Below are 11,543 nucleotides of genomic sequence, written 5' to 3' on the forward strand. Positions count from 1 at the left end.
GACAAAGAGGATTTATGAGAATGTCAAACAACGACGATATTTCACTTACAGAGAGAAAATAATTTGTTCTTAAAACGATTCTAATTAATATGTAACATTTAAATTAGATAATTCAGCATTCAGCTGATACATCATACTAGTAATTCGTTGGCAATTAGTTATAGAGGTTAAACGATTAAATTATATAGATAGATAAGGACCTATTTAAAATTTAGTGATGATTAAGAAGTGCTATATCCCATGAAAAAAATGGTCGGAGTCTTAGAAGATATTTACCCTTAGTTTTATAAATTAAAAATGTAGTATTTTTCCAGCATAGCAAAAATCGAGAATTTAGGGAGAGAAATTGAAGGGAGAATTACTTGTTTTGCCCTTTTCCTTCGGTGTGTTTCGAAAAAGAGAAAAGAAAAAGAAAAAGAAGAACACAAACAACAACCGAACCCAACAACAACAAACAGATAAAAAGGAGAGTTTTCAGCTCTCAGCTTCTTTCAGGTCATCTCACTCCCTTCTCTTCCCTCCTTTCTCCGCCGATCACCGATCACTCTCTCTCTCTCTCTCTCCCCGAGACAAACTCATAACAACTACAAAACATCTTAAACTCACACCAAAGACCCTATCTTTACTACAACACCCTTCACTTTCTTGGATCTGCAGATCTAACGTTGTTCCATCAATCAAGTAACTTTATTTCTTCCTTCTACAATAACTAGTAGTACTATTCCTTTCAGCAACTATTTTTATTGTTATTATTTATGTTGTTTAAATTTATTATTTTGTTTATATTTTCAGGTACCCTTTTGCCCCTTTGACTGAAATTCAACCTTGTATTTATCCAATTTTCATGTTTGATTTGGGACTTCAAGATAGGTGCTTGTGTTTACAAATAACAATAGGTGTGAAGTTGTGTGAAGAAACTGGATTACTGTCATTTTTTGCATCCAACTTTTTGGATGTGAAGAAGAACCTGGTGGGTGTTTTGGTTTGAAATGAGGGATGCTATCAAAATTTATGGACTTTCTGGTTGCCTGCTGGCGGCGACGATCATCGCCGGATCGAAAGGGCTCCGATGTCTCCGGCGGGCGGAAGGAGGGTTTGCTGTGGTACAAGGATTGCGGGCAGCATCTGTTTGGTGAATTCTCTATGGCTGTGGTTCAGGCCAACAACTTGCTTGAGGATCAGAGCCAGATTGAGTCTGGTCCCTTAAGCTTGCTTGACACTGGCCCTTATGGTACCTTTGTTGGTGTTTACGATGGTCACGGCGGACCTGAGACATCACGTTACATTTGTGATAACCTATTCCAGCATCTAAAAAGTAATGGCTTCTTTTAAGTTGCATCCCTTGTGTTTGTTATAATGACTCTATGCTCTCAAGAGAGATCTTAGGTGCATGTGGAGCAGAAGTCTCTTGTATTGTACCATTGAATGTGTATTTCATTAGCTATGGCATTAAAAATATAGTTAAAGTGAGAGATGGCGTGGTAATTGATTGAGTACATATTCAGTAGTACAGTGCTAGAGAAGTCTCTGCTCCAGAAACATCTAAGAGTTTGTATTTGGTTTGATGTTGGTTCTGAACATTGTATTGATATTGCGTGTGTATGTGTGTGTGTGTTATTATTTTGTTAAGGATTTGCATCTGAGCATAAGTCTATGTCTGTGGAGGTCATTCGGAAGGCGTACCAAGCTACAGAAGAGGGTTTTCTGTCAGTGGTCACTAAACAGTGGCCTATGAATCCTCAAATTGCTGCTGTGGGATCATGTTGTTTGGTTGGTGTGATTTGTGGTGATTCTCTCTACGTTGCTAACCTTGGGGATTCCCGTGTTGTGCTCGGGAGGGTTGTCAGGGCAACTGGGGAGGTTCTGGCAATCCAGCTGTCATCGGAGCATAACGTGAGTATAGAATCTGTGAGACAAGAGATGCATTCTTTGCATCCGGATGACTCAAAAATTGTGGTTTTGAAGCATAACGTATGGCGAGTGAAGGGCCTGATACAGGTAAGTTCCTTATATGAATATTGGTGATTGACGTTTTTATTAACAAGGATATCAGATTCTTAATTTTTATTCTAAATATGCGATATTAGAGTGCATATATTGTGAATATTTCTTTTAGCTTAGCAGATATAGGCGTGCCTAAATCACTGTCTTCTATTGTTATCATGACTTTTTGTTTGATTTCAGTGATAATGTCATGTTGCATTTCTTTTGGTCCCTCCGGCCCTACCGTGTAATCATGTTAATTGTCAAATGCCATTTTCTTTCAATATTTTGGCTTGAGAATCTCCTTTTATAAGTTTTAACTGAACTTTTAACATATCAAATATAAAAACTGGGATTCTATGGATTTGAGGATCACTGTAAGAGGGTAAAAACATGAAGAGATGGGCTAGTAGTTTGTGGGGAGAAAAATATAAGTCTTGTTTCTTCAACCAAACAATAAATCGAAGCTTAAATTAAATCAAATAATTGTAGTCTTTCGCCGCAGCAATATATTGGTATAAAATAATTGTCATATTACAAATGATATCACATCAGGTTATTCATATATTAGTACTTGGCTCAAACTAGTTGTATAACTAGGAATTAGTTCTTCCTATCAGATGAAGTTATGGTACCCAACTACCCAACTAGAATAATCTAGCCTTGATTTTGACAGATAATATAAAGTGGTTGGGACCACTCATCCATCCAAGGTCATTAATCATGCCATCTCATTCTGTCCAAGATTCAGGCTCATGTAGTATATCAGATCATGTGAAATATCAATCAGATATGTTCTGTCTGCCCTCGCTGCCTTCCTGTCTTCTTTTTTGGCAAACCCCACTATAATTTCAATTTGATGTTAGTGTTTCCAGTCTCCTTCGCCCCTTGTTATTCTACTTGAGTACTGAAATCTCAGACCCTCTGTCCTAGGATTTCTGCTGCTGACTCACCACTTCCTTTATTAACGTTTGTGATACTTGAGTTGTTTTTTCAGTTAGTGTTTATAGAACCTATCTTATATTTTTTAATGGTTGTCTTGAAGTCGGTTTAGTTGTATCAAGCTAACAGCATGACTAATTTGTGTAAAGAAGCAACGATTGTGTGTTATCCTCTCTTTTTGTAGTGCTTTGGTGCACTGCTTACCATGGAGTTCTAGCTTTAATTATTCGGACTCAATTATCGAGTATTGACTTTATTTGGGATAGGATTCGGTTTTTGGATTCCATGTGGTGCTCTGTACATTGTCTGTTTAATGGTGTTTTGTCTAGCTGATATTCCAAGGGACTGACAAGTGTTGTTACATGGTCTATCCCTTTCGGTCTTAGCTGTTTCTTTCATATATGTATGATGTATGATGCCTTATCTTTTTCTGTACGTTCTTTTCTCTTCTCCTTCCGGTAAATTTCTAGTTCTATTAAAAAAATTCTAAAAGCAGTGTAACCTTGAGATTTAAGAGGAATGTTAGAATGTTAATAGTTTTTCAGTATTGGGCATTGTGTTATTGTCAAGAGTTTTATTGCACTGGACTCCTGCAATCGTACTAGTTGTACTATAGCAAGCTTTTGGCCTTGAATAATATTATATATTGGTGTTTTTATTTATCTAGTGTATTAAGCTCAAATACCTGGTTGAAGAGAGATTAGAGAGAGAAAAATCAGAGAGCTCCTTCTTTCTTTTGGTTGGATACTGAGAGATAATTTGTAATAAAGAAAAAAAAAGGGAAATAAGTGTTCAGTTCACACAAAGTTATCTCAACTTTCAGAAAGAAAACCAGAGAAATGAGTGATTTTATTTAAAATGAGAACTTCGTCTTTATTTTTTCCCCCTCTTTATCATAGTAGGATCAAACGGTTATTTACTTTTTTCCCCTTTCTTCATACTAGTTTCTACAATCAAGCAAAAGAAAGGAATGTCTCTTATTTTCTTCTCTTTTTCATGTGTTAGGAATCATGTCATGTGACTTGTAAGTTGCAATTATGGGTTAGTTTTATATCATAAGAATAGGAGTGATAAATATACTATCTCTTACTTATATCCACTTCAATCATAACCATGTTCTTTCAACAAGAAAAATGCATTGAGTAAAGAAAGAGAACAAAATTGGATAATCATAAGGGAAAAAAATGTGAAGTTTTATCATGTGTAGTTTTGATTATTATAAAGTGAAATATATTGCTAGTTACAAATTACAGTGATGAAAGTTGGAACTTGAAGTTTGGAAGGATGGAGTCATTGACTCATGGTTTGATGGATTTGGTTTGTATATGGTTGCAAATTGTTTAGACTTATCTTTTGTGATACAAATTGGTTATGAAATTTTTCTGTCACAGGTCTCAAGATCCATTGGTGATGTGTACCTTAAAAAGGCAGAATTTAACAAGGAACCTTTGTATGCTAAGTTTCGTCTTCGGGAAACTTTCAAAAGACCAATTTTGAGCTCTGAACCATCAATTTCTGTTCATGAACTTCAAGAGCATGATCAATTTCTCATATTTGCTTCTGATGGTCTTTGGGAACACCTAAGTAATCAGGATGCTGTTGATATAGTTCAAAATCATCCACACAACGTAAGATGAACATGCTATATGTTTTATGTTTGGTTTAGTTATACTTCTTGTGCTTATCATTTTACTCGATTTTCAGTTAGGTCCAAATAGTTTAAAAGTTTGTAGTTCAGACCTTATGTTATACAAAAATTTTCAATTAAGTCCTTATAATTTAGATATAATTAAATCCCTATAAAGTGAAATATATTGCTATAATTTAAAAATTTTGTAATTGAGTTCTCCCTATATTGCACCACAATTTTCAGAAAAAGTAGGGCTCTATCATATACGGGTTTTCTTTTCTTTTTCTCTTTTAGACACCAAAAAAGAAAAATCTAATATAGGGGTTTCATTATAAGATTTTCCAACAAAAAGGGACTTGATTGAAATGTTTAAACTATAGAGATTTGGTTACTTTTGTATTATATAAGGACTTGAACAAATTTTAAACTATAGTGATCTAACTAAAAATTGAGTGAAATTTTAGGGACCTTAAGAATAATTAAACATTTATTTTTCATCACTTACTATATATAACATACCTTTCCATTTTAAATAGTTTCATAAGTTAATTGAGTCCATTGTTTATTTATTTTTATCACTTACTATGGAGCAGTTATAAACAGTCTTATTGTGGACATGATACATGAGAGGATTCAATGACATCATTTGATCCATGTAGTTGATCCCATCTAGTGGGATAAGACTGTTGTTGTTGTTGTTGTTGTATGGAGCTGTTATAACTTTTTTCCTATCAGAGAAAAGAAATGATGATGCATTTTTTTTTAGGAAAGGGAAGAAGTTGTGACCTGAATTGTTTACAATGAATAATTGTCATGGAAGATTGATACTTTTAATTAGGATGCAACACTTCCATTGTAGGATAATCAGAGTAAATGCTAGTAGATGTCAGGGTTAAATTTGGTTGTCTTTGCAGGGAATTGCTCGGAGGCTCATCAAAGTTGCTCTTCAGGAAGCCGCAAAGAAACGAGAGATGAGGTATTCCGACCTGAAGAAAATAGACCGTGGCGTTCGGCGGCATTTCCACGATGATATCACAGTTGTAGTTGTATTTCTTGACTCCAATCTTGTCAGCCGAGCCAGCTCGGTACGGGGTCCTCCGATATCTGTGAGGGGCGGGGGCGTTCCCCTACCTTCTAGAACCTTGGCTCCATGTGCCGAACTCGGTTCTAGCTGATGAAGGCGGTGGCGGCAGCAGTATCATCCTGTTATTTATGTTTGTATGTAGTGTTTGTACCCTTTTAGCAAGACATTGAGCTTCTGGTGAACCACCAGGTTGTATATTCAATTTAACAAAGTTTGAGAAGATAAAAAAAAATAACATTTGGTCAATTAATGCAATGTAACAAGTAACCTGGGATATGTTAGCTTAATGCCTGAGGGAGAAAAAGCATCTTTGGAAATAGAACACCAAACCCAAAAGGTGACATTGGATATTTGATCATTCAGTCATAATCTTTTCTCATCATTCTATGGAGTGATGTTCTGTAAATTATATGTGCACACTTTTAGATCATTCTTATGCCTTACAAAACTATTTTTATTTTTTGTATTGTTTTCTAATGTTTATATCCCTTTGTTATGAAGTCACCTTTTTTGAAAGTTTAAGCTGATAGGAAGAGATATATAAATGATTATATCATTAGCTGTTGAAATCTGAATGTTATTCGAGAAATAGTGACTTTCTATTTCAAGTTTTAGCAATGTCTTTTAGGACTCGAACTTGTAAACATTGAAGAGAAGAGTTTGCAGATTACAAATCCGATTTTGTGTTTATATATTTCATAACTAGTTTGTTGTTCTCAATAGCAAAGCTAGATTGATAAATATCACAAGCTTTCCATGGATTGTTGATATTGTTTTTCTTAGGTTAAGATTGATACAAGGATAAATGCATGTGCTTTTTCAACTTTTCATCATACCTATACAATTTTAAACCTAGCAATATAGTGTATTTTTTCTTAATTTGTTTTAATTTTTTAAAAATATTTCAAGAATAGAAGAGTTGAAACAAATGAGAATAGAAAAGAAAAGAAGTCATCACATTTGAGAAAAGGAAATAAAGAAAATATGCAATGATATATAATTCTAAAAAAAAAATCTTGTTACTTTTAAAATTCCAGCAAAAACCTTATATTTATAACATTGAGCCATTCATAAATTGTTTCAAACTATTTGAACATTGCACATGTTAATACAAAAATAAAATTCTCTCATTATGTCCTTTTTCTTCTAAATAAATGCACAACTATAATAATTTAATTTACACCATATTAATATGGCCATGTCTATACAAATTGTTCAAAAATATTCTCCATTCAAACATAGGAAGAGTGATGAAAATATATAATTCATCTAAGATCTTAATTAATTATACCTTTATATGTCCCCATCCTCTTGAATTCTCTTCAAGTTGTTGTTATCAATGTCAATACTTATACTATTATTTTCTAGGCACATTAACCTTGTACTCTGAAATGATAAGCTATCCATATCAATATGGAATTTCTGAAGTCCAACACCATCTATGCTCACAAAGCTATCATTCTTTTCCACTGATGATTGCTGAGACAATCCAATTGATGGGAAACCCTTTGAAGAATGTTGCTTGTTGTTGAAGGTATCTTCAGAGTATAGTGCTTGTTCTAGTTCTTGACACACTTGAATCATTGTAGGTCTACTTTTTGGTTCTTGAACCACACATCTTAAAGCAAGTTGACCCATCTTCAGCATAACTCTCATATTGCATGGCTCACTTTGACATAGCAAGTTTGCATCTATGATTTCTTCAACATTACCCTTCTCTAAGCTAGGGCTTGCCTACAACAACATAGATAGCAACTACTTTTACTGATTAATTTTGATATACTGTCAATGTATAATATCTTGGCCGTTTAATCATATTTTTGCATCATCATAAGTACTTGACTTTTGAGTTGCTGCCTCAAAAGTCATTCATTAAGTGAAAAATATTAACATTAATAAAGACATTCAACATGATACGCACACGTTAAAAAACATCAAAATTTTAAAGAATGGGACATGAACACAACACATGCAAACATATTTCCAAGATGTACATAGGTGAATTTCAAATATTTGTCAAGATAGTAATATTTATTACTTTTTCCGTTCCTTTTAATACTTACGGAACATTTGTTAAACAAAAAAGGTTCTCTAAAATGATAAATAATCATTAACTTTGTAACTTTCATCTTAGGTAAGTCCCATTATGTGAGTCTCATTAATCTAAGTTTATTGACAATTTAGTGTATTTGGATACAATTTTAGTCCAAATACATTAAATAGCCTATATATCTAAAATAGTAAATGTAAAGAGAAAGTTATTACATGGAGAGAGCAACAAAACTTGTAGAACTAGAGAAAAACAAAGGCTAATTTTTTTTATATTAGTTAAATATATGTGTAATACATTGATATTGAAAGATTAGGTGTTTTTTTTTAATATGGTGTTTTATTCAAATCGGACGGTCCAATTTGTTTAAAGAAAAAAATAAACTACAAATCGGAGGGTCCGACTTGTTTGAAAAGAAAAAAAAAGCTACAAATCGTAAGGTCCGTTTTGTATTTTTTATTTTTTTTATTTTCAAAATCACATATCGGACCGTCCGATTTGTAGCTCCCATAGCAAAGTTAAATACTTCTCTTCTCACATCATTGAGAGATACACTCTTCTCTCTCCCACACGAAAAAAAAAAAAGTGAAAAAGAAAATGCAAAACTTTAGTAACTTGATATACAGAAAATTTGTGAGGTCATTATCATTTGCATTGCTTACCCAATCAATTATATGTTGCTTGCTTTGTACCTCATTTGTATCAACAGCAGGTCTAGCTGAAACAAGTTGAAGAAGTATGACACCAAAGCTATAAACATCAGTGAATTTTGTCAAGTGAAAGCTTGAACAGTATGCCGGATCAAGATACCCTGGTGTCCCTTTGATTTGGCTACTCACATGTGATTGGTCCTCAATAGGGCCGGATTTCACCAACCCGAAATCCGAGACCTTAGCCTCGAAACCTTCACCTAATAGGATGTTACTTGGTTTGAGATCACGATGAATTATACTCGGCTTTATTCCTTCATGTAAATAAGCTATGCCTATATATATAAAAAAAATGTTAAGAGGATTTCTTGTTTGTCATATTGAATTGTTGGATAAACAATTAATTAGTCATGTCAAGGATATAATATATACCTCTAGCTGCTCCTATTGCTATGTTCACTCTTTGCTTCCAAGTCAAGCTATTCTTGTTTCCTATACAAGGCAACATTCATATTTTTATGTTCTAAGATGGATAAGAATAATGGCATGTTTTCATATCTGTTTCCATTGTAGTGTCTTTTATGTACTAAATTTTATAAATAAAAAAATTAAACAATAAAATTCTATTTTTGGTTTTGTTTTTTACTTTTACAAAATTATATAAACAGAGAAATACTGAAAAGAATATATACTCAAATTGGTCCCTAAGGAACTTCGCTTCGCACGTTTTCATCCCCAAGAAAATGTTATTATGCCGAAGTCCCTAAAGTTTACAAAAACAAGACATACAAGTCCTTATCTTAGACCATTGTTTTCGCTTGGACAAATAAGTCCTTAAAAGTATAATAGAAGGACTTATATGTCTTACTTTTGTAAAGTTTAAGAAACTCAACGTAATAAAATTTTTTTAGAGACGAAAACGTCTGACATGAAATTCCTAGGAAATTTATTTGGGAATATATTCTACTGAAAATGAAAATAGAAATGAAGTCCTAAATAGTTGACTTACCAATCATATATTCAAGCAGAGAGCCATTTGGTACACATTCATATACCAGAATTCTTGCCCCAAATCTTTCTGATAAACACATAATTGAGCCATGTTAGCATGAAAATATTTGGAATCTTCTGATATACATTTACCTATTTTTATTTTTTATTTTTTTGTGATCATATACCAATAATTCTGTTAGAATTATTCAGTATTCGTATGCTATATGCAAATAAAAGAGAGAATCAAGGTAAACTAAACTCAATTGAATGCATGCTACCAAAGCAGCATTCTTTGGCAACAAATTCATCAATTCAAGAACATGAACAAGTAAAAATGAGAGCTCAACTTTCATGTAACTAACTAACTAACTAACTAACCTGGTTCTTCACAATACCCCACTAGACCAATAAGATTTCTGTGCTTTACAGTTGCAAGGAGCCTAACTTCTGCCAAGAACATAACGAAAAAAATTCAAATTTAAGACAGAAAAGAAAGTATGATTGATTGAAGTTTCTCGTGTCAGCTTACCATTTCGGAATTCATCGACGCTTAAGAAGGATTCGCCGTGAGCTCTCTTAATGGCTAAAGTTCCTTCTAATTCAAAATTTCCTTTGTAAACATTTCCAAATGCACCAGAACCAAGTAAGAATTCTTGGCTAAAGTTCTTGGTAGCTCTCTCTATTTCATCAAAGGTAAAACGCCTTAGAGGCATTGTTTCATCTTTGAAGCTGTTGTACTCTTTACCTGCACCAAAAGAAATTCAGATAAAAATAAAAATTATGCTACAAAATTCCACTCCTATCTTAGATGAATGTATGCATTTATTGGTTTTAAAATAAGAACATAATTTCTGCCATGCAATTCGTTATTTTATTTTATTTTTGTGATTAAATGACAAGTATTCTTTTAGAGAACCAAATAAAAATAACTAGAAGCTCACCTTTCAAAGTCCTATGTTGTTTGAAAAGTGCAATGAGCTTTGTTCCAAAGAGGCAGAACAATATGGCAGCAACTAACATAACTGTCGAAATTCCAGCAAGAAATCCCAGCATCATGTGATTTGTTGCGTTTCTCATTGGTGATGGGTTCTCCACCATACTTCTATATCCATCAACCATTGCTTCAACCTTATGATTATGTGAAGAAGAAATTTCTTTATAGTTGACAAACACCCTTTTGGTAGTTTCAATTTTAGATGAGATTCCACAAACATTATTCTTACATAGCCGATAATTGCAACTCCATGATTTTCTCAATGAAACTCTTTTAGTTGGTCATATATTATTATTAGGCCGGCTTATAAGCCAAAAGGATTCCCCTTACTATATATTAGTGCAACTATATATATATAGTAATGTATGTTTTGTTTCGAGTATCATCCAGTCCGGCAGACCAAAGACTAATCTATCGCAGATCGGTTTGTCATTGATCATTGAGTTGATACATACACACAGTGTGATTCGAATCACCGGCATTTATTTAAGTGAACGAATGAGCTAATCACTCAGTTGGTTAACAAACATAATATAATTCTTCACATAACCTATATTTTCAGCAAAAAAACAAACGGAAGAACCACAATACACAATAATTTACTTATTAATTAATTGCTAGTGAATTGATTATGACAATGTACAACTTTATGTGATGGAGATGATGATGATGATGATGCTATGTTTAAATAGAGCCAGAGAGTAATCTAGGAAGGTTAATAAATTAATTTTGTCACAAGATTAATAGACATGCCGGATAACCTTCTAGATAAGTATCCCAATTATCATGTTTAAATGTTTAATGCTATATATGATAATATGATATGATAATGGTATCATAGATAGTAGTTTATAGGGTTATTGACAAAGTCAAGTTTGTTTCATTAGAGATTTGATTATGCAATTTGTTGATTGTGTTGGCCAATACCTTTTGTTTCATTGAATATTGTTGATTGATTGAAGAATATATCATTTAACAAAGCATTGCCTCGATCATCCGTTTATAAGAATATTGATTTCATGAGTGAGAAATTAAAGGATCTGGCACCACTAATTGTAACATTCCATTTTTTTAAGAAAAATGTTTTTGATTGGGCGGTGATCTAAAATTTTGAAGGGTGCTGTGTCTCCTTTTCCAGTGAAATTAGTATACTTGGTTTGAAGTTTGAACATAATTGTACCAGGATGGGAACAATCATCTTTTAGCCATATGTGAGG

At 33.2% G+C, this 11,543-nt stretch overlaps 2 protein-coding genes across 3 annotated transcripts; one reads left to right on the plus strand and one right to left on the minus strand.

Moving 5' to 3' along the window:
* The first annotated feature begins 336 nt into the window (after positions 1–336).
* Positions 337–6,045, plus strand: LOC107476238 (probable protein phosphatase 2C 46). The gene is made up of 5 exons (XM_016096019.3): positions 337–681; positions 793–1,315; positions 1,631–1,998; positions 4,317–4,553; positions 5,470–6,045. The coding sequence occupies exons 2-5, from the start codon at positions 997–999 to the stop codon at positions 5,728–5,730; spliced, it is 1,185 nt and encodes a 394-aa protein (XP_015951505.1). The 5' UTR covers positions 337–681; positions 793–996; the 3' UTR covers positions 5,731–6,045.
* An 800-nt stretch (positions 6,046–6,845) lies between these two features.
* On the minus strand, positions 6,846–10,548 carry LOC107478047 (probable serine/threonine-protein kinase PBL1). Of its 2 annotated transcripts, none has more exons than XM_052254249.1 (7): positions 10,274–10,548; positions 9,862–10,077; positions 9,711–9,776; positions 9,349–9,417; positions 8,772–8,831; positions 8,352–8,674; positions 6,846–7,373 (listed from the first exon to the last, which is right to left on the minus strand). In XM_052254249.1, the coding sequence occupies exons 1-7, from the start codon at positions 10,449–10,451 to the stop codon at positions 6,933–6,935; spliced, it is 1,353 nt and encodes a 450-aa protein (XP_052110209.1). In that variant the 5' UTR covers positions 10,452–10,548; the 3' UTR covers positions 6,846–6,932. The 2 variants fall into 2 exon arrangements, with proteins under 2 accessions (XP_052110209.1, XP_020992572.1); XM_021136913.2 differs by having other exon boundaries at positions 9,711–9,779.
* Positions 10,549–11,543: the final 995 nt, after the last annotated feature.

The sequence above is a fragment of the Arachis duranensis genome, chromosome 1 (genome assembly GCF_000817695.3).
Source record: "Arachis duranensis cultivar V14167 chromosome 1, aradu.V14167.gnm2.J7QH, whole genome shotgun sequence".
Lineage (NCBI taxonomy): Eukaryota > Viridiplantae > Streptophyta > Magnoliopsida > Fabales > Fabaceae > Arachis > Arachis duranensis.